The 27976-nt window shown below is 36.3% G+C and overlaps 1 protein-coding gene across 1 annotated transcript; it reads left to right on the top strand.

The window, feature by feature from the left end:
* ACTR2 (actin related protein 2) lies at nucleotides 1–26946 on the top strand. The gene is made up of 9 exons (XM_026712818.2): nucleotides 1–145; nucleotides 5835–5945; nucleotides 12338–12553; nucleotides 18523–18595; nucleotides 19713–19849; nucleotides 20793–20942; nucleotides 23335–23480; nucleotides 24345–24477; nucleotides 25946–26946. Exons 1-9 carry the CDS (start codon nucleotides 98–100, stop codon nucleotides 26114–26116), a joined length of 1185 nt encoding a protein of 394 aa, XP_026568603.1. The 5' UTR covers nucleotides 1–97; the 3' UTR covers nucleotides 26117–26946.
* Nucleotides 26947–27976: the final 1030 nt, after the last annotated feature.

Raw genomic sequence — 27976 nt, 5'->3', positions numbered from 1 at the left:
GAGAACGAGCGAAGGCCTGGTGGAGCTGCGGGCGGGCACGGGACATCATCCGCTGTCATTCACTTCAGTCATTCTCTCGGTCGGCGGAGGAAGGAAAATGGACGCGCTCGGCAGGAAAGTAGTCGTCTGCGACAACGGCACCGGGGTGAGGAAAGCCTTTCCGGGGATGGCCGGTTTCGGTAGAAGGTGGGTGGGTGAATGGGGAAGACCCTTCGTGGGCCTGGCGGCAGCAGCACCACCACCACCACCAACGGCAAACAGGTCTCTCCTCCTGGGCGGAGAGAAGTAGGGCTGCGCCTCGCCTTCCTCCTTCTCAAGGAAGCTGCAGCAGCAGCAGCTCTTTTAGGGCGCTGGCAGGAAAACCTGCTTCCTTTCCCAGCGCCCTGCCTCCCAAAAGATGCGGGGGCGCCTTCGGGTTTGTCTTGTTCCCTCTAACCGGCCCAGGGACGTGAAGGCCGGTCAGAAGGATTAGTTCTCTCTCCCCCGCTTTTCTGTTATTTTTGCCGTCAGCCTCTGCAACCCCGGTTATATGAACTGAAGACACATTTCTCCCTTTCAGCCAGTTTAGCTCTGCCTATAACCTCGCCGTGGCGCCTTTCCTTCCTGCTCCTCCTCACAACCCCGAGCAGAACAATTTCCTGTGTGTGTGTGTGTGTGTGTGTGTGTGTGTGTGGTATGGTTTGATCTTTCTTCTTCCTTCAAATGGGCTGGTTTGCATGCACCGGAAGCCGCAACAGAGAGCCCCGCATCGCTAGGATTTAGCTTTTGGGGAGGAGGAAAAGACGAAAAAAGTGTGTGGCATGACAGCTCCCCCCCCCCACCTTCAAATGTTTGTAGTCTGTTACTCAAGCTACGTTTTCATTGAGTGCGGATTTTCAAGCCTTTTTTAAAATTTGAAACTGAACTTGTCAAAAACCAAGGGTCCCTTTTAAAAGTATGCTGAAAAAAAAACATAAAAGGATTTTAAACACACATCCAAATACACTAAATAAAGAAGTAGCACATTGAAGTCATCTTCACTTCGGAGGATGAGTTCATTTTCTTTCTTCCCTATCTACTTTCCTTCAACCTTGCCAAGCAGAGTCACTAGTTTTTCTAGTACGCACAGTTTTGTCGCATGTCCAGAATATAAACTTTTGTATTGATAATCACAACTTTTGTTGAACCAGGATTGGTTTTTTAATTCTTCTTGCAGCACATGTTGATTCTCTGTTGGTTACATTGTATTTTGGATTTGTGCCTTTGCCTTTTCTGAAACCCTCTCTTGTTAGGTTGGAAATGTAAAGGTTTTGTTCATTCTAAAAAAAAATCAGCATAGTCTATAAAAAACAGTTTTCATTGTTTTTATATCATATACACTTATTGTGATATGTTTGGGATGATTCTAATTTCACTGAGACAATGTATGAATAGTTTGTTTTGCTTTGCTTTGCATATAAGAGAAATAGGATTATTCAACAGTGATATGAATGTTTATACAAGCTACCCTGTTTCTCCAACAGTACGGCCTCCCCTAATAGGAAGTCCCAGCATGTTTTATAGGCATGAAATGAAATTAAGCCCCTCCTCACAAATTTAAGGCCTATATTAAAATATGCAAAATGGGAGGGAATGGTGGGGGGGGCTTGCCATTCGGAAGTAATTTTGTTGCACACCCGGATATGATGCTGCCTGCGTTGACCCCGATACGAAGTGCCCCACCAACGCTGAGGTCAACATCCAAGCCGTTGCTGCCTGCCCACCCAAAGATGCAAGGGGGAGGGGAATTAAGTCACCCCCGACGGCCTAGCCATTTTTTCGGGGCTCAAAAAACAATAAGACCTGGCCTTATTATATCAGAAACATGGTAGATGTATTTTGTTTAATAAATTAATTTGATAGGTCCAAACAGGTGCCAATTGAAAAAATAATCAAACTTAATAGATTGAAATTAATATTTAATATTTCTGATTTTGAATATTTTTAAAGTTTGCATCCATCAAACTTGGCTAATATTGCACAAACAGAATAATTGTTTGCAGGTAAAAATTTAATGTTTTCTAACCATATTGTATATCATGGTGTCAAACTTGTGGCGTCACGTTGCTGTCACGTGACATTTCAAGATGTTTTCCCCATTTGCAGAGCTGGGGTGGGCATGGCCTGCTTGCAGGCTGCCAGTGTGACAGCCCTGTTTATATTGTCTTAATTTAGTCATTATGCATATTTTACTGTTTAGAAGATCTTTAAGAAATAGAATATTTTGCAATGCAAATTGAAAATGTTTTTATGGGAATGTATTAATTTGGATTTATTATGTGACATCAAGTTGATAGTGAACCTTAGCAACCACTTAGAAGTTTTTCCCACATTGTGAAAAGAAAAATTACGGAAAGCTTCCACTTCAAAATTTTATCTGTGTTCTTCATTTTTAATTAAAACAGTTATATTCAGACAATAGTCATTTATATGCAAGTGTTGTGGGATTATAAAAAAGGCATATGCATTTTATTTGTAATAAAATGCAATGTTATCAATATCAAAAGGTATAGAAGACAGCGTAAATATAGATTTTTCTAAAATAAAATATTTGTAAAGAATTTATTATTTCATTCTATTTAGGTTTCACCCTTTACTTAAACAACAGTTTATTCTTGTGTCACTTTGCATCAGTGTGCTCTACCTAGTTCTGTTCCCCACTATTTTACAGTTTAATTGTGTCTGATCAGTGGTTGAATGCTGTAATCATTTGGGTAAAGGCCAGCATAGGAACAATATCTCTTAAAAAGATGCTCTGATTAGTAATTCCCAGACCTAATATATGACAAGGGTGTGGGTGACTGTCTTCAGTAGTTTCTATTTCAGGTAAGGTCACAACTGATATACCAGCCAAAGCTGCATAAAGAACACGGCCTTTGCCTGCTCCTCTTAACAGGAGATGTGAGTCCAGGAGGACCTTCAAATTGGTAACCTGCTGTATCTGAAGAAACAGAACCCCAATCAAGGGTCAAGTCTTGTGTAAACTGAGATGCTATAGTCCTGGAGTCGGTAACTTCTGAATTAACAACTACTCCATCTTAGTTTGGTTTCTTCCTGTTCAGATCTTGATCAGGTGGAACATCTATTGCATTTTCCATAAAATGAATACAGAACCAATTGAATACATTTCTCCCCAAATAGGTACTAATGGCCTTATGTGATGTGTTCAGTGGCATACTGAAGGACTCCCATTTAGGATCCACGCTGTTCAATTTTTCATTATAAATCAATTGGATAAAAGGGGAAAAATACAATTGCAGATGAGAGAAACTTTGAGAAGGATAGCAGGCATCTAGGAGAACAATATAGATAGCCCTCAACTTACAACCAGAATTGAGCCCAAAATTTATGTTGCTAAGCAGGACAGTTAAGTGAACTTTGCCTCATTTTACAACCTTTCTTGCCACAATTGTTACGTGAATCACTGCAGTTAAGATAGTAACATGGTTAAGTGAATCTGGCTTCTCGGTTGATCCTGGGACACTGCAGCACTCATAAATATGGCAAAAATTCATTTGCCAAGCCTCTGAATTTTGAATACATGACCATGAAGTGGCCGCAATGGTCAGAAGTATGAAAATAGGCATAAGTCAACTTTTTTCAGTTTTTTGAATGGTCACTATACAAGTGATTATAAGTTGAGCACTACTTGTATCAAAATTTGGGACCTGTTAAGATGGAGCAAGGGGCAGAAACCAACTAAATGAGCTTTATTTTATTTACTTATTCTCTTACTCTCAGCCCCTTCAGATTACTGGGTTAAGAAATATCACAAGGATGATTAGAACTCTTATTTTTGTAGGCAATGTTAAATAAAAATAAGAATCTTGAAATGTATATGGTACTCTCTGAGCTTGTTTGTTTGCTTGCAGATTTCATTGACCAACTGTGTAATATCAGTGTGAACCCTGAAATCATGAATTTTGAAAAGCTGCCGGAATTTATCTCTGCCCCCTACTTGCCACATAGGATTAAAGTAGTGTTAGTTTAAATCTTTTTTTCAGCTGACATCTTTCCAAAGGCTGAGATGTAATTTAGCATCTCTTTTATAGTTACCTACTAAGGATTCTTGCATTTTTTTTCACCAAGTTTATCTCTGCCTTGTTGAACATAAATTTTCAGTTGGGCCAATACAAAGTGCTACATTTGAGTAGGAAAAGCCAAAGGCATAAGTGTACATTGTGGAGGAAAGTACACTAGGGAGTAGTACATATAGATTTGGCATCTTGTGGCACAAGTCAGGACTAGGATGACGCAGGAATGAGGGAGGGAAGAAAGGAAGGAAGTTTCCTACATTGCATTAGCAGAAGTCTAGAGCCATTTCTCATGAATTTGCAAATTCAATGATAATTTTTTTTAAAAAAAAAAATCACTTTCCAACCACTGGTGCTCTTAACCAAATTTTTACATCTCCCAGCAACACACACCCAGGTGAAAGTAATGATGATGTTGCTGCAGGAAAGAACTTCATCTAAATGAGACAGTAGTAACTAGTGAACTTTGCAAAGTCTTTCTCTTAGTTCTGTGGTTTGCTTATGATCACTAAGTGGCCTATTTTCACTTCGTGGCCTTTTGCTTCCGATTTAGGGAATGAAACTTAGTTGGTAAAGGAGGTGAGAGTGTAGTGTGAAGATCAAGTCATTGTTTGTTTCTGTTCTCCATTGGTCAGATCACCTGTAGACTATTGTATCCAATTCTGGCACCACAAGTTAGAAAAGATACTGAAAAACTTCAGTGTCCCAAGAAGAAAAATGTACAAGTAACTTGAGAAGGGGGTGGCAGTATTAGTTATGGTTAGGTTACAAAAAAGAAACTTACAAGGAAACATATTAACTGTCTTCCAATATCTGAAGGGTTTTGTGTAGAAGGCAGCCAGAATTGTTTAAGAGTTTTTCAGAACAAGGAGACAGGGTTTGAAATGATGGCTTTACATTACAAGGAAGTAGATTTTAGTTGGCTATCAGGAAGACTTTGGAAGATGGTGGGTTCTCTCTGGAAGTGTTTAAACAAAGGCTAGATGGCTGTGTCTTGGGTTGCTGCAGTTGTAGATTCTTACACTGCACAGTAGGTTGGACTAAGTGATCCCTTCCAGCCCTCATACTTTTCTATGAAATATATGCCTTTATGGTGCTTATTATGCATCAGCAGATAATGAATTTGGGAACCTTGGTCAATGGGCCTCTACCAATGTTTGTAGTGCTGCAAATCAAACTTGGCTTTCAAACTTTCAACATATTTTTTTATGCCAGGAGTGTTAATGGCATAAAATATCTGATGTGTTAAGCTGTGTAAATTTTGCAAATTAAGGATGCCTGCCTTTAAGCCTCTTTGTATATCTAAACATTTTAATGATAGCCAAAGTTGCAGATTTTTACTTGTGTTTGCATACCAAGAATATGATGCCCCACCCCATTTCTAAATATTGGAAAGCTTTGCTGTTTAACAGTGGTCACTAGCCAGTGACTAGAATAATAAAAACTTCCTGATCTTGCTATGAATGAATGAATGAAGAGAGAGAGAATGAAGGAAGGAAGGAAGGAAGAGAGAGAGAGAGAGAAGTGTTGGCATAAATTTAAAATCTAGAGAAATTTAGTTATAGTTCAGATAATGGCTTGGGTATATTTAATCATGTGTACCCTATAGAGTGTATATGTGTGTTTTCATAATTTCAGCTATTTCCTGTCATAAAAAAGAATATGGGTGCAAAAGAGTTTCAAAAGTTATTAAATGATACATCCAATGATCTTTAAAGTGTTTGATAAAATTATAGAATGACATATCCGAAAGCTAACATGAAGGGTTTTTTTCCTTTATAGTTTGTGAAATGTGGATATGCAGGATCCAATTTTCCAGAACATATCTTCCCTGCATTGGTTGGAAGACCGATCATTCGTTCAACTGCTAAAGTGGGGAACATTGAAATCAAGGTAATACTTAAGAAACTTGATTCCTTGCATGGTAATTTGTGGTATTTCTCCCTTCCTTGGAATAATTGCTTCTGAGACATGTGATAATCAAGTAACTAGGGAATGTTATAAGTTTGCAAAAAGCATTAGCATATTGATAGAAAAAAATATAGGATGTGGCTTTTTTGTCCCGCTGGGTGTTTCCTCTAACCACTTGTTATTTTTCTTGAGTGAAATAAAAAAGAAACCCTTTGGTATTGTTTGTTTATGTATGTCATGAGATGTTTTACCAATATTAGCTCCCTCACTTTTCTTTATAAGGTATACTCTGAACTCCATTCCAGTCTGTTACCTGATGGATTAAATACATGGAATGTATTTCTGCTTCAAAAACTAAAGAATATGGCAAAAGCAAAAACTTCATATTCCTCTTTTAAGAGAATTAGAGTTGATCATAACTGAAATGGCCGATAAGCCCAAATAAATAAATACAGTTTAGGTTCTGTAGCCTCTTCCACTTTGTTCTGTGAGAGACAAGTCGATAAGAGAATATCACACCTTCTGATTGTTAGCTTGACAAATAGACTATTCCATAGGAACAAGAAATTAGTTGAATTATATTGTAGATTGAAGCAATGCAAAACAGATTTTTTGTTTTTTCCTTCTCCAAACTTCTCTTGACTTGTGTGCTCTGTACCTGTCTCCATATTATTAAAGTTGTGATTTTGTTCTGGGCTAAAAAATTGTTTTTGCTTCTCTACAACACCAGGAGAAACGTTTGTATGTTATCTTTGTTCCATGTTTGGAGCCTCTACCACGCAGAATTCATTTATTTTGTGGTAGGTAAAATATTCCTTCTCCCGCAGAGCTTCCCGATGGCTGCTTCATTTGAATAGGATGTGTTCTCCCCATAATAAATCCCTAAAATAACATTTAAAAAATGGTTTTATCTTACTATCAAGATGTGAGGGGAGCATCTTGAAATCTCAGGAGGCATAGTGAAAGTGCTATACTCAGATTGCAAAACTGAGACTGTTGAGGTGTGGTGAGTGGACTCTAAGCAAGTACAACTTCAGGGAAGGGGAAATAACTATCGGTTTAAAAAGAGGCTATGGTGAAACATATTGAAGCACATTGAATCTGCAGGGCTTGGTTTAAAGCCTGCCTTTCAGCTAGCACATGGAGGTAGTTAAGCTTTGGCAACAGGCAATTTGAATCTCTCTTATTTGTGTCAGAAATACCTACTAAGTTAATGGGCTTCTAGATGAAAAGGATTTGCTGGTAACAACATTTGCTCGGGGGACACCTGATTTGGGGAGGCTTCTTTCATGTCCCCTAGCAATTTGAGTATATAAACCGAGTCAAATCTGGAATTTCTCTTGCATTCTAAAACAGCATAATACTAAAACCTTTGCCATTGGGGATGGTACCTCAAAAGTTGCTATTTAATTAATTAGGAGGGCTTCTAGCCAGTTTATATCCTAATAGCATAGCCATTGCAATCCTTTGCTTTTGATAGAATTAAAAAAAAGAAAACATAGTGTTGCTTTTTTTTTTGTAATAAGTAATTTGTCCCATTCTCTTGCTATTTAAGAGCTTCCTATCTGGTATGCTATTTTGGAGTCTAAATGTGTGTTCTTTCTCCTATTTTGGCTACTTTATAGCCTCTTAGAAATAGCGTAATGTACAGTTCTCATTTCTGTTCATCCCCAGATAGGCAAAGTGGGCTTGGAAATTAAAAAAACCAATAGACACAGGGAAGGATGTTTGATGTTTTGACTACCTTACAAACTAAAATAGCAGTTAATTAGTATTTTTTAAACAAGTCTTCCCACTTTCTAACAATTATGTCTGGTGGTTTCTCAGAGCACGGCAGATTAGATTAGGACTGCCAGGTGTAGGTTTCTTATTAGCCTTTTCCAAAGTTAGGTATTGAAAACAGTTGAGCGGAAGATTGTCAACAAAGAAATTGTGTAGCAGCACCTGGTTTTTCTTACGTCATGGAGTTTTTATTGTTTTGGATTAAATAACTATATCACTAGACTTGATAAATTTGCTCTTAACACTGGAGGTGTTAAGATAGATAATGATTAAAAATGCATGTTTAAGAGGTTGTTAAAGAGTGCGAAGATTAAAATCTCATTTATCTCACTTTAATGAAATGTTGGGACCTGAAAGCTGCCCAGAAAATTTTATAGCATTTGTAATGCTGAAGAGTTTGTATGTTAATAAAACGTCAGATCCATTAGGCATCTCCCTTACATTGTCAATAGAATGTCCTTCGGAATGTAACATCAAACTAACAGTTTTATAAATTTATATGAGGAAGTCTTAAATGATTTTCAAGAGCAACTGAGTCAGAATGATTAAATTATGATTCTGCTGAAAAATTGAAGAAGCAATGGGGAAAAGCAAACCAATACTGTTTGCCTTTGACTTCTATATTTTAGGATTTGGTTAAATACTGGCATTTTACAGAATCAGTCCTGGACAAATTGTATGATTTCTTTGGTAATAATTGGTTTTGAGCCCAAAGACCCTATAAAGAGAGAAGTTTATAATGCCCTAAATCCTGTGCACAAGTTAATATAATTAAGGATATTATTTTGAACCATTGTATGTACGTGTAGTCTTTGACTTGTGGCCATTCATTTAGAGACTGTTTGAAGTTACAGTGGCACTGAAAGAAGTGCCCATTTTTCACACAATCATTGCAGCATTCCCATGGTCACATAATCAAAAGTTGGCTGCTTGGCACCTGGCATGTATTTATGATAGTTGCACTGTCCCAAGATCATGTCATCACCTTTTGTGACCGTCTGACAAGCAAGATCAATGAGGGGAACTGGATTAATTTAACAACAGTGTTACTAACTTAAGTGATTCACTTAATGACTATGGCAAGAAAGATTGTAAATGGGGCAAAACATCTGCCTTGCTTAGAAACAGTAATTTTGGGCTTAATTGTGATATAAGTCAAGGACTACCAGTAATTCTCAACTAAATGTTAGGTCTGTTTAAATATATTCTAAAGAATAGATAGTCTAGACTTACCTTATATCATACATTATTCATTTTCTTTGTTGAAAGTAGTTTTTCCCAAGTCAGATATATGTGTAGTATATGAAATATGCAAGAAATGTTCAAGTAAAAAAGATTAAAGCATATGTTTTTACATAATTTGTTGCAGTGGCTTTTTAAACTTTGTTGTTTCTTGGAGGCTAGAAGGAATTTGAGAAATTAAATAAAATTACATGAATAGGAAGATAGGTGCTAATATGCAAATATTGGCCTATGAGTATGTTAGCAAATGTAGAAAACTATTGTTGTTATTGCTAATATAAATGCAAATTGGGACACACTTTTTGTCAAACTAAGTCAAAGTATGATATATTTTAGAGCAATGTGACATTTTATTCATGAAGCCTGGAAGTATGGTGATATTCTTGTCATATATTTTGAATATTGAGTTTTTGCAATATATTAAAAAAAAAACATTAAAATAGAAAACTTACAGGGAAATTGCCAAGGCCATTGAAAGTATTCCAGATAAGATATCTCAAAATATTTTTCGTATTCTAAATATTTGCCAAGCTGTTTAGTAAAACTGGTGTATTCTAAATTAAAATAAACCAATTTTACTAAAGTAGAGCTTTATTTCTTCTTATTGGCAGACATGGTGGTGGTTGTTTTATTGAAATATGCTAAAATATAGAAATCAAACTATATTGGTTTCAATAGTCATATTGATATCAAGATTCAAAATATACAGTTTCCCTCAGTGATAGGAGGCAGGATTCTTAAACTGAGGGAATACAGAGCAACTGAAAATGCTGGTTTCTTATTTGCTTGTCTATCAAAATATGTTCACGTCTACAGTGAGCAAGATAATGAATATGCTGAATTTATTGTGAGTTCCTGAATAGATTTATACTTGGTTAAGATGTTTTCGTTGAGATTAGCATGGGAGAAGTTCATTCTTAGCAAATTTGCTGATATATGGGGATATCTGTAGAGCGTTTTTGGTAAAACCATTTGCCACTGTATGCATGGAAATAACTTTTTTTTGGTGTTTTGTTTAGTTTGGGTTTTTTTAACAGTAGCCTTTCTGTCACTTACCTTGAAGTATGTTATATTCAAAGCATTTCCACCTATCTCTGCATCTGTTTTTCTGCTTTGTTTCTGTTATGTATACTTGAAATAATTTGGATAAAGGTTTCACCAGGGCCTCTTCTGATTCTCTTGCTTCTGCCTTTTCTTCATCTTTCTTGACCTGTTGAAGTAGAATAACAAAAAGATGGTAAGTGAGGCGCCCCTGTACTATCATCCACTCTTTTGCTTCATGGGACTTGTAGCCTTTCTCTCTCTCTCTCTCACTCTCTTTCTCTCTCTCTGTGTGCTTTTTTTTTTTTCCTTTGTCCTGTCTACTTTTATGTTTTGAATACATTCCTATTTCAGCCTTTCTTCATCATTTTGATTTGGTAGCTAGTACATCAAATTCTTGTAGATATTTGTAATTAACTGCAGATGCAAGGCATCTACAGGTCTGTATGTGTTTAGTACCTATGCTAGAAATCACTTATTGAACTCAACAGAAATGAAACATACAGCAAATACCCACACATTACTTAATGTATGGGCAAGACCTATTCTATGGGATCATTAGAACAAATAGGATAGTTCACACATAGAAACTGGCCTTTTTTTCTCTGTAAAGTCTTCTATTGTAATCTTCATGCCTAGATCATATCTGAGTTTCACATTAGTGAAATAGGTATATTTATTCATAAATGAATTTATTAGTGCAATGACAATTAATAGTTGTTCCTTAAAGTATAGCTAAAATAATTACGGAAACATGCATCTGTATAAAAACAAAAGAAGTCATCATATACTTTTCTACAAAGTCCTATTTTCAAAAATTCTTACAACAGGATGGGAAAAGCACTTGGTTTATATGTGTGAACCTACCCTAAGTATGTTCTGTATTGTTACATTCCCACATAGGTGATTCTTATTTATACCTTTTTAAACTGAATGTACAATTCAGTAACGTTTGTTCATGCTTCTGAGATTCAGTTTTAAGCAATTCATGTCTGAAGCATGCACTAAAAGCTTGGGTTAAGTGAATGAGTGTTGTATATGGTTAAACATTAATATTTTAAAGCAGTGTTATGAAACTAGTGTAGTGATGATGAAATTTTTCAGTCCAATCTGGAATATTTCTGAAACAAACAATTTTGCTTGGATTAATGAATGATTTTGACAGGCTGTTTAATTACATCTAAAAATTTTGATCTATTATAGGGTGAACTGCCTTAAATTAGAAAGGGCTGTATTCACATTTTTACAGTAAATAAACTGTTGCAGTTCAATTAAAAATTAATTTGGCATTACAACCCTAAGAAAATGACATTGCTAAAAGCTAATTGACAATTCTGTATATTGTCAGTCTTTAGGATACCCCAATGATTCAGGCATTGTGCTGTTTAGTCACTGAATGTTAATTCTTCATTTTTTGTTAGAAGATATTTAACATCTGCTTCCATTTATGTGGAATATTAACTTCAAAGCCTGAAGTCAAATTTAATGGTTCCTTATGAAATATATTTATTTTTAATAAACTAATATATTAATTAGGATAATGATGGAATGGGACAAAAAATAATATTGGGGCTTCATCATTATTTTATAGAAGAAACTATTGTGTAATTTGATAGGACTCCTGAATCATTTGATAGTATTTAAACTTAGGAGTGAAGTTCATATTTTTGTGCAGGAGAACAGTAACCCAGGTTTGGAATAAATGGCTCTCAGATACCAATTTGTTGCTGTAGACTAATATAAAACATCCATTTTTTTCTAATCAGTGTGAAATTTGCAGCCCCTTATTTGCTTTTGCTACTTGTTCTCTATGCTTATGCAGCACTCGTTATTCCCATTTAGTAATGTGCATAGAAACATGAAACATGCATGGAAAAATTTTTCTGCTAGGTTCACCTATTCTCTTGTGTAGAATTTCAAGAACTTATGTATATTTTTATGATAAAGTAACGCTGAAGGTAACAAAATCTAGAACCCTAATATACCTGAGGCTTCAATGGTAGTTGGTATGGTATATAATGTTAACAATATTTAAAATCAGTCTCAGGTGACATAAACTTACCTGCATGAACATGAATCAAATCCATGAAATGTATATGGACATAACTATTTAAAGAATGTTAGTTGCATTTTCCCCCTTTATTAATGCCTTTTTATGTTCTTCAGTTGAGTATATAAATCAATTTCTCCCCCTCAAATGTTATAAAGGATAACTAGAAAAGCCATTTCTTTGGAGGGGATTCTTTTAAAAATATATATATTCAATAAAAGTTTATAGAAAATAATTAGTATCCATTTGCAACTTGTAGGATCTTATGGTTGGGGATGAAGCAAGTGAACTGAGATCAATGCTGGAAGTTAATTACCCCATGGAGAATGGCATTGTCCGAAACTGGGATGATATGAAACATCTTTGGGACTACACGTTTGGACCAGAAAAACTCAACATTGATACAAAAAACTGTAAAATTCTTCTGACAGAGCCTCCTATGAATCCAACGAAGAACAGAGAAAAGATTGTGGAGGTAGGTGCCCTTTAAAAAAAAAAAAAGTCTTGCTATCCAATTTAGAATTAGTTTTTCTTAATAGAAAGCAGCTTTTCTGACCTTACTGATTCTTCAGGATAACTTTTATTTAGTTTCACGAAGAAGAGCCAAGTTGACTTTTTATCCAAGATCAGATTAGATCTATATTCAGAAAATATTTAAAAAGCAGTACTGTAGAAGTAAAGTTCCGTAGAATGCTTTTTCAGTGAAGTTATGCATACAGGTAATCCCCGAGTTATGACAGTTCATTTAGCAACCGTTCAAAGTTATGACATAGCACCCCCCCCAGTACTTACGACCCAGTCCCGAAGTTACAAATGTTGGAGTACCTACAAAGTCGTTCACCCTTGTGAATGACCACAGAATCACTGCAACATTCATCCTGCCTATTCCCTCTCCTCCCCCCCCCGCCCCCCGTGGAGACTTACCTTTTGAAGATCTAGCAAGCTGTTTTGCCCTCCATCGTCTCTGTATCTTTGCCTGCACCTGGCAAGAGTAGAGGGAGAGCAGGATGAACGTGCCCTGCTCGGTTTTTCTCACTCACCGAAGCTGCCTGCCACTTGTGGAGCGGTGGGCAGCCTTGGTGAGTCTCCTCCAAAGGCTTCCAGGCTCGGCGCGAAAAAGCATTTGCATGCCGAAGTGAGGCTTTGGGGCAGTGAACTTGCTCTGCTTCAAGCCTGTCATTGGCGTGTAAACACTTTCTCCCTGAAGACTGGAAGCTTCTGGATGCCCTGATCTTGTGGGACTTCAGGCGCCCATTCTCTGCAAAAGTGGATGGGTGCCTGAAGTCACACGTTACCAGGGCCCTCAGAAATTTCCAGTCTCCATCAGGTCTCTGGGTGAAAATTACTTGAGCACCTGTGGGGTGCTTGGAAACGAAGCAAATCATTCCATTTCCAAGTGCCCCATTTGCACACAGATGAAGTTTGCTGTCTCCAGAAGTGGCAGGCAGCCTCGGTGAGTAAGAGAAGCGAGCAGGACATGCTGGTCCTGCTCTCCTTTTGCTCTGGCCGGGGGCAGGCAAAGAAACAGAGACTCTGGAGAGGAGGCAGCTTGCTAGATACTTGAAAGGTAAGTGGCATGGCAGGATGAGGGAGGGGGAAGCAACTGCTTGAGGTATCCGTGGGTCAGGGGAGACCTTGGGTGTTCTGATGCAGGTAAGCCCCCAATGGCCTTTCCCACCCTGAAATACCTCATGTACTTAACAACCCACACATTTGATTAGCGTGGGCAAAAGGACAGAGTTATCGCGGTCAAGTTACGCCATTTACTCCTATGAATCCTTGGGTTACGAATGTAGTTGGCAGGCTCCATTACATTAGTAATTCAAGGACCACCTGTACTTTTTTCTAAAATAAAATCATCTTACATACTTGCAAATATTTTTAATAATACTGTTAAAACATGTAAGTGGACATTCTAATAATCAGAGACATAATCCAATTCACAGAATTAGAGCTTTGAAATCCTGAGTGCTTATAATACTACTTTGTATGGTAAACAAATTGAGAAAGGGGTAAGGACTGAGTAAAGGTTGACCTAGAAATCACATAATAAACTTCCTTGTAAAAAAAAAAAAGAACTTGAAAGAAAAGCACATCAAATTTAATAGGCTTACTTCCAAGTAGAACAATACTTTGTGATCTGATGTTCTACTCAAAAACTGGAAGTTGAATGTTCTGGCTCAGTTGAGAATTTGGCCTGAGATCTTATAATTCTTGCTTAGAGGAGAAGATCCTATCAACAAATGAAATGTCCTCTCAGCGCTAAATTTCTATTACACAGGTGAAATGTAATCATTTTTGTTAATGCAGTGAATGTAGAAAAATTACTTGTTGGAGGGTTTAGCTTATGGCAATGACACATTTTTACTTACGTTGAGTGTGTGTCTGTCTGTCTGTCTATCTCTTCAGGATCACATCTCAATACTGTGTTTTAAGAACAATATATTTTGGTTTCACAATTAAATGGCATATGGTAATATATTATGGGTAGTAAATTAAACATATTAAATTTGCAGTAATTTTTGTTATCTCTATTGATTCTGGTTTCCATGCATTGGTTGAAGACTAAGGAGTGTGTTGGAAAACAGTACAATTTGACTTTAATTACTCATTTTACAGAGTTTCAGAAAATAGTCAGAAATAGAATAGAAAGAATTACACATTAATAATAGTTCCTGAATTTGAAGCTCAGAGGGAAATGGATTTTAGTAATTTTAACCGATTAACAGAGTTGAAAGGGACCTTGTAGGTCATCTTCTCCAACTCCCTGACCAAGCAGAGGACCAGGGCTGTCAAACTCATGGCCCGCGAGCCTGATGCATCACAAGCTGGCCACACCCATAGTTTAGCAAAGGGGAAAGAAGTTGTGATATGTCATGTGACTATGCCACACCATTTCTGACAGATGAAAGCCAGTCTCTTCTTGAAAGCTTCCAGTGATGGAGTTCTCAAAACTTTTAAAGGCAAGCTGTTCCATTGGTTGATCGCTCTCACTGCCTGAAAATTTCTCCTTATTTCCAGGTTGAATCTCTCCTTGTTTAGTTTTTATCCGTTATTCCTTGTCCGGCCTTCAGGTACTTTGGAAAATAGCTTGACCCCCTCCTCTCTGTGGCAGCCCCTCAAATATTGGAACACTGATATCATGTATCCCCTGGTCCTTTCCTTCACTTGACTAGCCAGGCCCAGTTCCTGCAATCTTTCATCATATGTTTTAGTCTCCAGTCCCCTTATCATCTTGGTTGCTCTTCTCTACATTCTTTCTAGAATGTAGAGATTAGTTATATAGCATGAGGCTGATTCAACATCTTTTTTATAATGTGGTGACCAAAATTGGATGCAGTATTCTAGATATGATCTTACTAAGGCTTTATAGAGTGGTATTAGTACCTCACTTGATCTTGATTGTATCCCTCTGTTAATGCAACTTAATCCTTAGTTAAAGTTGAAGAGAGGAGAACTTCTGAAAGATCTTTATAACCAGAACAAATAAAATTATTATCCTGATAAAACAATTTCATTAGCAGAACAAAATGAGTTTTTAACTTCTTTCTTCTGCAATTGTTAACTTGTACCCTTTCCAGAGTTAGTTAATGGCAGGGGTACGATTCAACCGATATAACAACCAGTTCAGTGAGCGCATGCTCTGCATGCATGCCAAATGCGTACTTCGCGTGCATGCTTTGCGTTTTAAAAAGCTAATACTTACCTTCAACTGCAGCTGAAGAAAACAGCTGAGGCACGGCAAACCGCTCTGCTGCATGAATCAGCTGTGCTCTAACAAAAAGACATAAAGCACAGGAAAGAGCAGGAGCAGGCGGGGCTCACATGCTCGTTGGAGCGAACCAGTTTGGAGCCAGCTGATTGTCGGAACAAGGGGTTTGCCCAAACTGGGAGAATCCCACTCCTGGTTAATGGTCAGGAACAGATTTCAAGGTTGAGTGTACAGGTTGAATGCTGCATGCGGGGTGGATTAAAAATTGATGATTTTTTTTAAAATTTAAAAAGGGATTTTTTTTTATTTAAATCAGATTTTTTTTATTTTTATCAAATTTATTTTAATAAAATGCTTTTGGAGTAAAAAATCTATCTAAAGAAAGTTTTCTATTTAACATACATTAATGATTTAGTTTATTCAGCATGAAATGGAGTTTAATTATATAGCATGAGGCTGTATATTCTGCAATATTGGGACTGTTGGTGGGTCAACAGCCGGTCAGAGGAGGAGCTACTGTGAGACAGAGATGTCAGTTGGTCTTTAAAAATTATGATTTAAATCAAGTTGATTTAAATCAAGCCTTTTTATAGTACTAAGTTTTCAGAGTGTGATGGAGCCCACACATTGGTTCCACTAGGAGTGAATATCTTAGCTGTGAATTCTGTGAATATTTATGATGTGTTTTATATGCTTTTGAATTGTCTTTTCCTGTTTTCAATGGAGTTATTGTTTGGTTATTTTTATTGTTTTAACTTTGTAAGCTGTCCAGAGTCATAAACCCCTTTATAAACCCCCTTCTTCACCAATATCCATTGAACCTATTAAATATGCATCTCACTACGAAAACAAGTATACTACAAGCAGCCATTAAATTAATCAAAGCTATACTTCCGGACATATCCTGTATGACACACAGTTATGTATATACAGTATGTTTCTAGGTTAGAAGCTGTCCAAACCACAGTTTAAAAGACCCTTATTCTACTCTGAACTCCTTTATCTGGCTAGAATTAGGGTATATATCCATAGGAGCCTGGCTGGGTGCCTGTCAATCAGATCCTGGTTGAAGTAAATTCATTGGGTCATAGCTTTGATCTGCCTCATCTTACTAGATAGGTTTCAATCTTCCTTAAGAAGACAAATGAATCTTGGTCTGGCTTATTGTGGCTTCTTCCCCTCTCTGCCCCAATTTTTTTGTGATGGTCTTGATCTTAATAAAACCATGGTTGCCTTTCAGCAGAGAATCCTGTATCTTGAAACTGATACAATCTCCTATCTCCATTATGACTTTGCAACCTCCTCCCCTGTTCCATTCCCTGATATTTTATAACATTTCTCGCACTTCACATAAGAGATTCTTCATATTGCCCCAAAACATTGAATTACCCATAAGGACCAACTGTATTAATACACTCTGTGAAAAATGCACTTGTGTATGTCCTGATACAGAAGTTGAATCTGTTTCATGCATATTGCTGGACTTCTTTCTAGACAATAAACAGAGGACTAAATTCATCATAACAATTGCTAAAAATCTTAATAGCTCCTCCTTGGTTTTTTCTTAGGGCCATGATGGCAAACTTATGGCATGCATGCCGGAAGTGGCACACAGAGCCATCTCTCGGGCACTCCAGCCATCGCCCATTGCTCTTCTGGGTTCCGGCGCACGCATTTGTGCGTGTGGGAGCGCCAGAAACCGGAAGAGCAGCAGGCCCTTCCAGTTTTCGGCGCTACCCCATGTGCACGCGCTCCTGCTTCAGCACTTTGTGCCGAAAAGGTTCGCCAACACACTCCTAGGTGATCAAATTTCACCTACAGGTAGTCCTTGACTTACAGCCATTTGTTTACTGACCATTCAAAGTTACAACAGCATTGAAATGAATGACTTATGACCGGTTTTCACACTTATGACAATTGCAGCATCCCTGTGGTCACATGCTCAAAATTTGGACACTTGGCAACTGGCAAGTATTTATGATAGTTGCAGGGTTCTGGGGTCCTTTTGTGACCTTCTGACAAAGTCAATGGGAAAGTCAGATTCACTTTACCGTGTACTAACTTAACAATTGTAATGATTCACTTAATAACTGACAAGAAAAGTTGTAAAATAGGGCAAAAGAACTGTCTTCCTTAGCAACAGAAATTTTGGGCTCAATTGTGACTAAATAGCCAACAAGGTTGCTAATTTTTTAACGATAGCCATGATTTGTAAAAACTATTAGGTGCTTCCCTTATGCTATTATTGCTTGAGTATTTTTTTGTATAATTTTATTATGTTGTTAATTTATATTGCTGTTTTATATCTGATGTGTTTTTATATTGTCTTTTAAATATTGGTAATGGTAATGGTCCATTGGTAATGGACAGTAAAACAAACAACATTGTAATAGGATTATGTGGGACAAATAAATGTTTAGATTATATATTCAATAGTAGTTTTTGGCATACTAAAAAGTAAAAGAGGAAGAGAATGGCATAAACTAAGGAAGTATTCACTTTTCTGTTTGAGTAATAAATTAAACTCACTTCCTGTGAAACTAGGTATTTATTCATATTGTGCTTCTCAGACACAAGCATTATGTTTTTTCTTATGTTGCTTTTAGGAAAAGAGAGTTTATACAGCAATTTATATTCCATATTGTTCAGGAAATACTTGTAATGATCTTCCATATTTCATAGCTATGTAATTTTCAGTTTTGCAAACAAAAAGGCAATTTTTATCTTTTCAGGTGATGTTTGAAACATACCAGTTTTCTGGGGTTTACGTAGCCATTCAAGCAGTTCTTACTCTGTATGCACAAGGTAAGAATAAGTTTTACTTTGAATTAAATGTACCATAAAGAAATATATTTGAACCAAATCCAAATTATAAAAATTCCTTAAACCAGACAGTCTTTCTGGTAATATTTTTGTCTAAGGACATTATTTTGCTTGATCTAATAACATTTAAAGCTTAAAATTAAAGTGTAAATCCAAATACATTCTTGTATAAATTCATCTGTGTTTTTTTAATTACTTCATTATTATTTTAGTTGCTATTTTTATTGTTTCTGCTTTTATTTTGCTTTTATGAGTATTTGGTTATCATGGATGTTTGTTGGTCTGTTTTAAGATATACTTTGTAAAATAGTAAGCAGATAGATAGATAGATAGATAGATAGATAGATAGATAGATGTGTGTGAATAAAAAGTATCTGATTTTTTTTTTAGCATTGTGCTTTGTTCCAGAAAAGGAACAAAGTGCAGCAGAGTGAGAAAACACATCAGAACAATAAGGCAGTAAATTCAGAACAATATGGTATTACATGCTTACAAGTGTAACCAAATAAAAATCTAGTTTTGTTTTGTTTTTTTAAAAAAACCTTCCTTTCTAGTTTAGTCAGCTCTAAACTGAATATTTTTCTTGTCTGGACTGAATTTGATTTTACTGCCTTGTATCCATTTTATTACTGATTTATTAATTCATCACTTTCATCACTTCACCTGAATCTAACAAGAACTATAGCTTAGTCCAATTAATGTAGTATTGGCATCTTGCGAATGTTAATGTTGAAGCGTGAAAGATAAAATAATATCCCAAATATTTTTTAGGAAAAACAATAACTGCACATTATAGTGTTCTATATGAAAAACATATCTGAACAGTACCTCTTTTTAGAATTGATTGTGATAGTAGAAGTGGAACCACTGAAACAAAGTCTTCCTTTATTACAGATGATTTTCCCCCTAGCAGAATGTTGTAACTAATATACCTTTACGGCTAAAATACCACTAATAATTCTAAGAAAATTACTAGAGTCACTTTAAACCTAAGTAATCAGTGTGGAAGACCAAGGCAGTTTGGGTTCCAGAATCAAGTTTGAAATCAAATTGAAATGGCCTTATGAGGGTTTTTGTTGTTGTTGCTATTTTTCTTCAGGTTTGCTAACTGGTGTTGTTGTGGATTCTGGAGATGGTGTTACTCACATCTGTCCAGTCTATGAAGGCTTTTCTCTTCCTCATCTCACCAGGAGACTAGATATTGCGGGTAGAGATATTACAAGATATCTCATCAAAGTAAGTTGGAGTTGTTAAATTTGGAAAAAAATATTACCAGTTTTACAGTTTTGAAATATCAGAAGCTTACAATGGGGAAGACCAGAAAATCACTCAAAGGAATATTTTTTAGCAAGAGTGTAACATTATTCCTAAGGAAGGAACAAGCACTGACCATTTATTCAGAATACCAGAACATGTTTACTTGTCTAAAGCTTGCTGGATTCCAAGCTACTCTTGCAACTCTAACGTGATTTACAACAATACTAAGGCAATTACGAAAATGAAAAAATTGACTTACAAAATAGTGTAGCAGTAATGAAGAAATTACTGCTAGGGCCAGAAACAATTAGCATGTATGCGCAAGGGGAACCTTTGCCTAATAAAAAAATAAATGAAAGATTATGTCCAAAAGTTCCACTCTTAAGAGGTTTTAACCATGATAAGCTGTTCAAAGAACAGTGCTTTTATTATCAGTAAATGCTGTGCCTTGGATACAGATTTTTAGAGCAGGGTCTCCTTGCATTGTCTTGAGGGTCCAGTTTTTGTTGCAGGAGGCATTTGTTTGTTAGTTATCTGGAGAGAAGCATTCATAGAGATACATGTGAGGTCCCAATCTTTGGGTTTTAAAACTGGGTCAAGCAAATATGTGGTGATAAATGCACATTATGTGCAAGAAAGAGTCTAGGAACATTCTTCAAGAACAGGAGTATATTCTGTACATTGAAGTATTGGCAGATCAGCTTGCATGTTTTCTGTTAAAGTCTGATGGAGAACTCAAATAATAGTTTTGAGTTCAAAATAAAATGTGAGCAGCAGCTATCAATCAACATGCAATATATCTTTGTCACTTTTGCTATAAATGATAAAAACTTATCACCTTTGCAATAAAAGATAAAATGTCTCAAATCTGAAAGCTTTACTTCATTCAGGTCCACCATTAACTGTTTTACTTCAATACTAGCTACTTTTACTACGAGGGTATGCCTTCAATCATTCTGCTGATTTTGAGACTGTTCGCATGATTAAAGAAAAGCTCTGCTATGTGGGTTACAATATTGAACAGGAGCAGAAATTGGCCTTGGAAACTACTGTGTTAGTTGAATCCTACACGGTGAGTAACTCAGCATTTGCAGTTTTCCCTTATAATGCAAAAGTAGACGGCCTGTTATTTTTCACCTCTAATAAACCCTAGTTGATATGGCAAGGGATTACATGGATGGTACTTTAAGACATCTGAGGCCCCTGTTAAAACAGTTCAGACATTAATGGTATGTTAGGAGCAAGCACAATAACAAAATGATACAAAAGATTATACATTAACATTAATTAGATATACTTCAACATTAATTAGATTGGCTACATTATGGTTTGACAACTATGACCACGCTCAATTACATTTTATGAGTTTTATTTTTTTTAAAATGTATTGAAAAATTATAGGTAGTTGCTAGCAATGAAAGGTAATTATTGCTTTAGGTAAGCAAATACCTACCTAAAGCAGTAATTGTTCATCATTACTAGTAACTAGTATCTTTAATAATTTAATAACAATAGTTGTTTAGTTGAATTATAGAATTGAAAAGGAATTGCAAGTCATCTAGACCAATCCTATGTCCAGGGCAAGAATCATCATCTCATCCCCAACCTACAGCAATGGAGCACCCAAACTGTAGAAGGCAGGATGTCCTGATGCTTAATAATTCTCATAGTCAGGAAATTCTTCCTTATGTCAAACTTAGACCTCCCTAAAGCTTCCACCCACTCTACACTTACATTCTTAGATGCTCAGCATCCCTATCTTAGTTAGAAACACAATAAATAATACCCTTAGCGTTATGGAGAATAAATCCACTCGCTCTTCTTTGTGACAGCCCTTCAAATATCCATTTGCTATTGTGACTCCTTTGCTTTATCTTCTTGTCTTTTTAAATGTTGACCATGAAATTTAACTTCCAGACCCCTTATCATCTTATACGTTTCTCTCTGCCCCTTTTCAGTTCTTTGGTGTCTTTGTGTATTTGATGGTCAGAACTTGACAAAATATTCAGAACAACCACTTCTTATGGTTTCAACATTATGCAGCACATTGCTGGTTAATGCTTAATTTGTGGTGTGTCAGAATGGCCATCCTTCTTTCAAGTATTATTGCTAAGCTACTTATCTTGTACCCACACCTGCTTTTCTTGTTCAATCTATTAAGATCTTTTTAAACCTTGAGTCTGTTTTCTATAGTGTTAGCAATTTCATCCCCACCCCTTGAGTCATCTGCAAATTTTTCTCCTCTCCTGTAAGTCATTTATGAAAATATTAGATAGCACTGGGCTCAGGACAGTATTTTCAGGTACACCACAGGATGGACAGACAGGCGACTCAATTTGTTAGTTTAAAGCAATTAATACAACCAGCAATATACAGTGTGCCAGAAATCTAATGTATCTTTTTCACTGTACCAATCATTAATAAATACACAGTAGCAGCTAACCAATATGGTTTATCAAACAACCCAGCACAATTCTTTAGGAAACATCTTATTTTTAAAACCATAAAAAAGCCAGTCTGGTTGGGATTGAGCCATAAAAATGTGTCTCATCATGTTGATACAATACCACCAAGGCCCACATACTTAATACATTTGTTGAAATTGGCTGCAAGTCTATCTGGTTGCACCATTTTAACAAGAAGGAGGCTCTAGTCAATTTTGTGAAATGCTTTGCTGAAAACTAAGAATGGTATATGCACAACATTCCCTCAATCTACTAATTGTTTTGTCAAGGACAGCAATATGACTTACTTGTTACAACTTTCTTTAACAAGCCCTTGCTGGGCTTCTAATAATTCTTCCTAACAGCTTGCAAACTCACCACTTGATTATCTTTTCTAAGATTTCCTCTGATATTGAGACCAGACAAACTGACTGGTCTGTAGTTTCCTGGGCCTACTTTTTTCTGCCTTTTTTTAGAGATGGGAACAAGAGCAGCTCTTCTCCTGTCTCCTAGTATTTCCCCTGCACTCCAATATTTCTCAAATATTATATTGAGAGTGATTCTGAGGTTGTATCTTCCAGTTCCTTTGTTATGTTGCAAGATTTTGTGGAGTGGATTTATTGTATTTTATAAGAATGTAAGAAACAGTCCTGCTGTGTCAGACCAAGACCCATCTTAATCTAGCATTTTGTTTTTCAAATTTCTCAATGAACCATCCATGAGATATGTTTAAGAAAGGATTAGAAATGTACTATGTGCCACCATTATTCCCCTGCACCTGCTATTTGGAAGTATGCTGTCTCTAATCAAGAATAATCTGTCTGAATCTGAATTTTTTTTTAATGTTTTCCTTTAAAAAAAAGTTATGGCATTCATAGGCAAAATCAACTTTATAGCAAAGGGAGCATGATCCAACAGCTACAGTAGTAAGAGAGAAATTTCCCCAGCAAGCTTTTGACCTAGTTTAGTCCAGGAGAAATAATGATAATAGGGCTATTTCAGACTCTCTCTATTTTACAGCTCCCAGATGGCAGAATTATTAAAGTTGGAGGTGAGCGATTTGAGGCACCTGAGGCCCTGTTCCAGCCTCACTTAATCAATGTGGAAGGAGTTGGTGTTGCTGAGCTGCTGTTCAACACCATCCAAGCTGCTGATATTGATACCAGGTATAAATTGGAAGTTGGTAATTCTTACACTATATCACGGGTTTTTAAAAACACATCACACAGGAGCCATTTAATGGGAGAAAAGACATATCCTGATTTGTAGCTCTGTTTGAATGTGGAAATTCTTTAAAAAGAAAATGTTCACGGATTATAAGAAAATGGTAATATGTGTGGTGTTTATCACTATTACAGAGAGGATATTGAATTGAAGTGGGGTGGATATGGCTATTATAGCAACTACCTGCTTATTAGTGGGTGTATCTTTCTTTTTATGGAAACTCAATGCTTGTTTTAACTAGTGAGGTAGAAATGCTTCAAGGTGGTGGTGGGGAGGTCTAGGAGTAAAAGGCAGTGCACTGATATTTGAGCAGTAGCCTTGTGAAAATAAATCTGTCAACCATAAGTGTGACATACTAGGAGCCAGAACAAGACCCAGCCTTACAATACAGGCCAATCCTGGAACCAGATTAGTTTCTCTAGCAAGTTAAAACAACAGAGATGAATAGTAAATGTAGACATCAATTGAGGCCAACTATAGGAACCCTGCAGCCTAAGCGCATAATGTTAAATCTGGGGTTCCATTAAATTGAGAATTTACTGTATATGTACAGCATGCCGTGAATGTTAAGGGCCCCAAGTTCTTGACTATATTAACGTCCATGGCAATAGTTTTACTCGGCAACTGTACGTATTTATTTGAATTGTTTTTATGATATATACCACTCAGAATAACTTGCTGATATGGAGGGGGGGATGTTGCTATGGAAATCAAATAAATTAAATATACTGTATATTCCTTGATGTACTGGAGTTGTTTGATGTACCTTGATTGTTTATACTGTGAGGTATCTATTCTGTCTCTAGATCTGAATTTTATAAGCACATTGTATTATCTGGAGGTTCCACAATGTACCCTGGCCTACCATCTCGCCTAGAACGTGAACTGAAGCAGCTTTATCTGGAGCGAGTTCTGAAAGGTGATGTGGAAAAACTTTCAGTAAGTACTCAGCCGTCAAATAATTCTTTATTACACAAGGTGGTCACTAGAGGGAGCAAGACGGTCATTAATATAGCGGACAACTTGAATTAAGTTTGTGAGTTTTGAATAAGTTAGCTTTGAATAGAGATTATTAAAATTCCACATCAGATAATTATGTACCGTTAACTACTTTGGATTATACTAGGTTTTGAAGACCTAGTATATGAACTAATGATAATATTTAATATGATCTTTAAATGTAACCACTTTATTAGAACTAGGTTTATTCTTTCCTCTTCATAGCATCATTTGACATTCATTTTCATGAATCTTTTAATGGTTCATAGGATGGAATTGTATGTCTTAAAATAACATTTCAGTTTATTAACTAATATTTTCCTTTTGGACTTTGGATCAATGTTGCCTTTAGGACATAAGTATCTTTCCTTTTAGAAAAAGCTCTTGGTTACTATATCCTGTAGCTCAGAGTACCCCAACATTTCCAGTTTTGTGGATTGGTGGAGGGAAGGAGAGGGGATGGTGTGTGCTGTGCATACTTAAATGGAGTGCACATACTTGCCCGCTGCTTGCGCAAGTGAGGATGCACGTGCCGGCAGTTTCTATGGCCCGATTGCAAACCCCTCATGGTCCACAAGTTAGGGACTCCTGCTGTAGCTTACAAAATCAACACAGTTAATAAATACCTATCATTTTACTTACCACCAGGCAGTATACTTCAGCTTTATAGGACCTACTTTCATTTCTTTATTAGAGCCACGCATAGTTCCAGCCTTCTCACCGTTACTGAGAGAATTGGAACCTGTTGCACCCACAAATTATAACATGAGAGATTATTTTATTTAAAGGATAATTTTTGAAAAGAAGTGTAGGGAAGTGTATGTGTGTGTGCATGTATCCAAAACTTATGTGTAGATGTAGATATAGAAATGGATATATTTTGATCTATGTTCTTAATGTACTAAATCTTTGGGATAAGATCTGGTTGTGGTCCATAACTGGGGAAACCACAACCATCAAAGGAACAGATATCTTCTGCCCTTTCAATTCCCCACATCTGTCCATGTAGGGTGGTGGAATCACCAAGAGTAGATTCGTGTTGCAGATAGAACAATGAATAGAAAATCCTGTTGCCTAAGTAGAAGTCAGCTTGCACAACATTACACAGTTCCCTTTACCCTAAAGAGAAAGTTTTATTAAAAATCACCTAAATAGAGTGAATCAATGATTTTAAAAGCCTCCAAAGTAATTTCTGTAGAGATTCTCAGTCATTTAGGCCATGGTTGTCCCTTTTTTTCAAAAAAGCACCTCAAGTAATTTATATAGTAATAAAAGAATATTCAAGCATTTATTTATTTACATGGCTTAATATATAGTGGACTTAATAATTAGGTCCATTATATTTGTGTTGTTAGGAGAATGTGCGTATTGAGTATCAATAATATTGTGTATCTTTTTTTCCTGTAAGAAATTTAAGATTCGAATTGAAGATCCACCTCGTCGAAAGCACATGGTATTCCTAGGTGGTGCAGTTCTTGCAGACATCATGAAGGACAAAGACAACTTTTGGATGACCAGACAAGAATATCAAGAGAAGGGAGTGCGTGTGCTTGAGAAACTTGGTGTGACTGTTCGATAAACTCAGAGGCTTTTCCCATTACTGCTTTGTTGTTGTCATTCCTTTATTACCAATCTTTGAAGTCATTCAGCTACACAAAGTGGAAAGGCCCCGTTACTATCCTTAGACTCAAAGGCTAGGTTTTGTTCTGCTCCTTTTTGTTAGATACTTGATAACGTGGCTATATTTAACTTCTTAATTGGACCACTTCTTGACATACAAAACAAGGGCAAGACCAGCCTGCTTTTACTGCATTGTTTCCTTCCCAGTAAGCAGTCGGATAATTCCAATAAACTACTTTTTTTCCTTTGCTTTCTTGCTGTAATGCTATCACCTTTTGTCCTTAAGCTCATCATGGATCAAATATTTTTATTAGTCATAAGGACTCAAGAAATAGACTATCATGTGATTGTAGTGATTTATGTTTTATTCTTCTGCCTTCATCCTTATTTGCTGTTTAGTAACATTGTTTCTTACATGAATGAAATTGAGTCAAACTACTAGCATACTTTTTAAAAAAAAAAATACTATCCTAGAATACTTTTAAGCTTAAGTACCATGATAAATGGCTATAAACAGATGAATCAGGCAGTAAATGTTAAGGGAAAAAAAAACTTTCATGTTCTCCTTTAAAAAGCCAATAATTTGCTTGGCTGTTGCTATCAATTATCCAAATTTCTTGCATTTTTCTCTTGGAAGTATATTTTCCTACCCTGGGCAGTAGGAAATCTTTTTGTGGTTCTGAATACATATACCGTAATTAGGTTCTCTCCCCCACTCTCCCCAAAACCTTGGTTTTTTGGTGCCATTTTTTTCTTTCTTTGCTATTGGGCATAAAGGGTTGTTGTTTTTTTAAATAGGCAACATTAGAATGTCATCTGGGACTGGATTTCCTGGATATTATCTATTATAAGTAATATGTTTTTAAAAAAAGTCTGTAAACTTGAATTATTGGTACAACATTACAAAAAAAAATGGAATTGTATTAAATTTTGAACACAGTAAAAAAAAAAAGCGGTGCCAAGTAATTCTTGCAAAAAAAAAGTTACGTAAAGATTAAATGTTACTTAAAATCATCCACATATTTATATATGGAAGTGTTCATAGGTTATTAAATAAAGAATCTTGAATTTGTGGCAGATTCGAAGAAAGAGGGAAGAATGTAGTCTTTCTGTTTATCTGGTAAATATTCAGCTCAATCTTGACTAGGAAGCAGAGAAATAAAGCAAGTATTTGAAATACTGTGTTATTTCAGGCAAACATACTACAGGAAAAGTATGGTGACTGTTATCACTCAGTGGTATGAGATTATCAGACAAACAAGAAAGAAAGCTATTTCTCACAACGCCTTTCCTGGTCAGTATATGATCCTTTCAACCATATATGCCTATAAAATACAAGCCTCTAAACATTTGGTTGGAGTACCTTCTGGCAGCATAAACAACAGATAGACAATTGAAGGAAACTATCTCATATGAAAATTAATAGCCTCCAAATGTTTATTTCTGCTAGCACTGTTCTCTTATGATGCAGGAGTTATTTATATGTGTGTGTGCGCATATATTAAGTTTTCGCAGGTATTTATATATATAGTATTCAGCTTTGTTCGGGTATTTTCCCATGCCATTATAGTTGTGCTTAAAGTTGTAGCGACGTTTCGGCAGAATCTTATCTGCCATCATCAGGCTTGTGTATTCTGTGAGTCTGTGCGTTTTTTTGTCTTGATTGGCTGGCAACATTGTGTTTCCTATATTGGAGGCTTGGAGACACACCCCAACCAGGCACCCAGATGAAACTTAGCTTCCTAATAAATGATAGCCCTCCGTTTACCTGAAGCCAAGCCACACTAAAAGTCTCCAATACAGGAAACACAATGTTGCC

Source organism: Pseudonaja textilis, chromosome 1 (assembly GCF_049901715.1).
Source record: "Pseudonaja textilis isolate UNSWEBS1 chromosome 1, rPseTex1.2, whole genome shotgun sequence".
Classification (NCBI taxonomy): Eukaryota; Metazoa; Chordata; class Lepidosauria; order Squamata; family Elapidae; genus Pseudonaja; species Pseudonaja textilis.
Note: the sequence above shows the minus strand (reverse complement) of the source record. Positions and strands in the feature narration are given on the sequence as shown.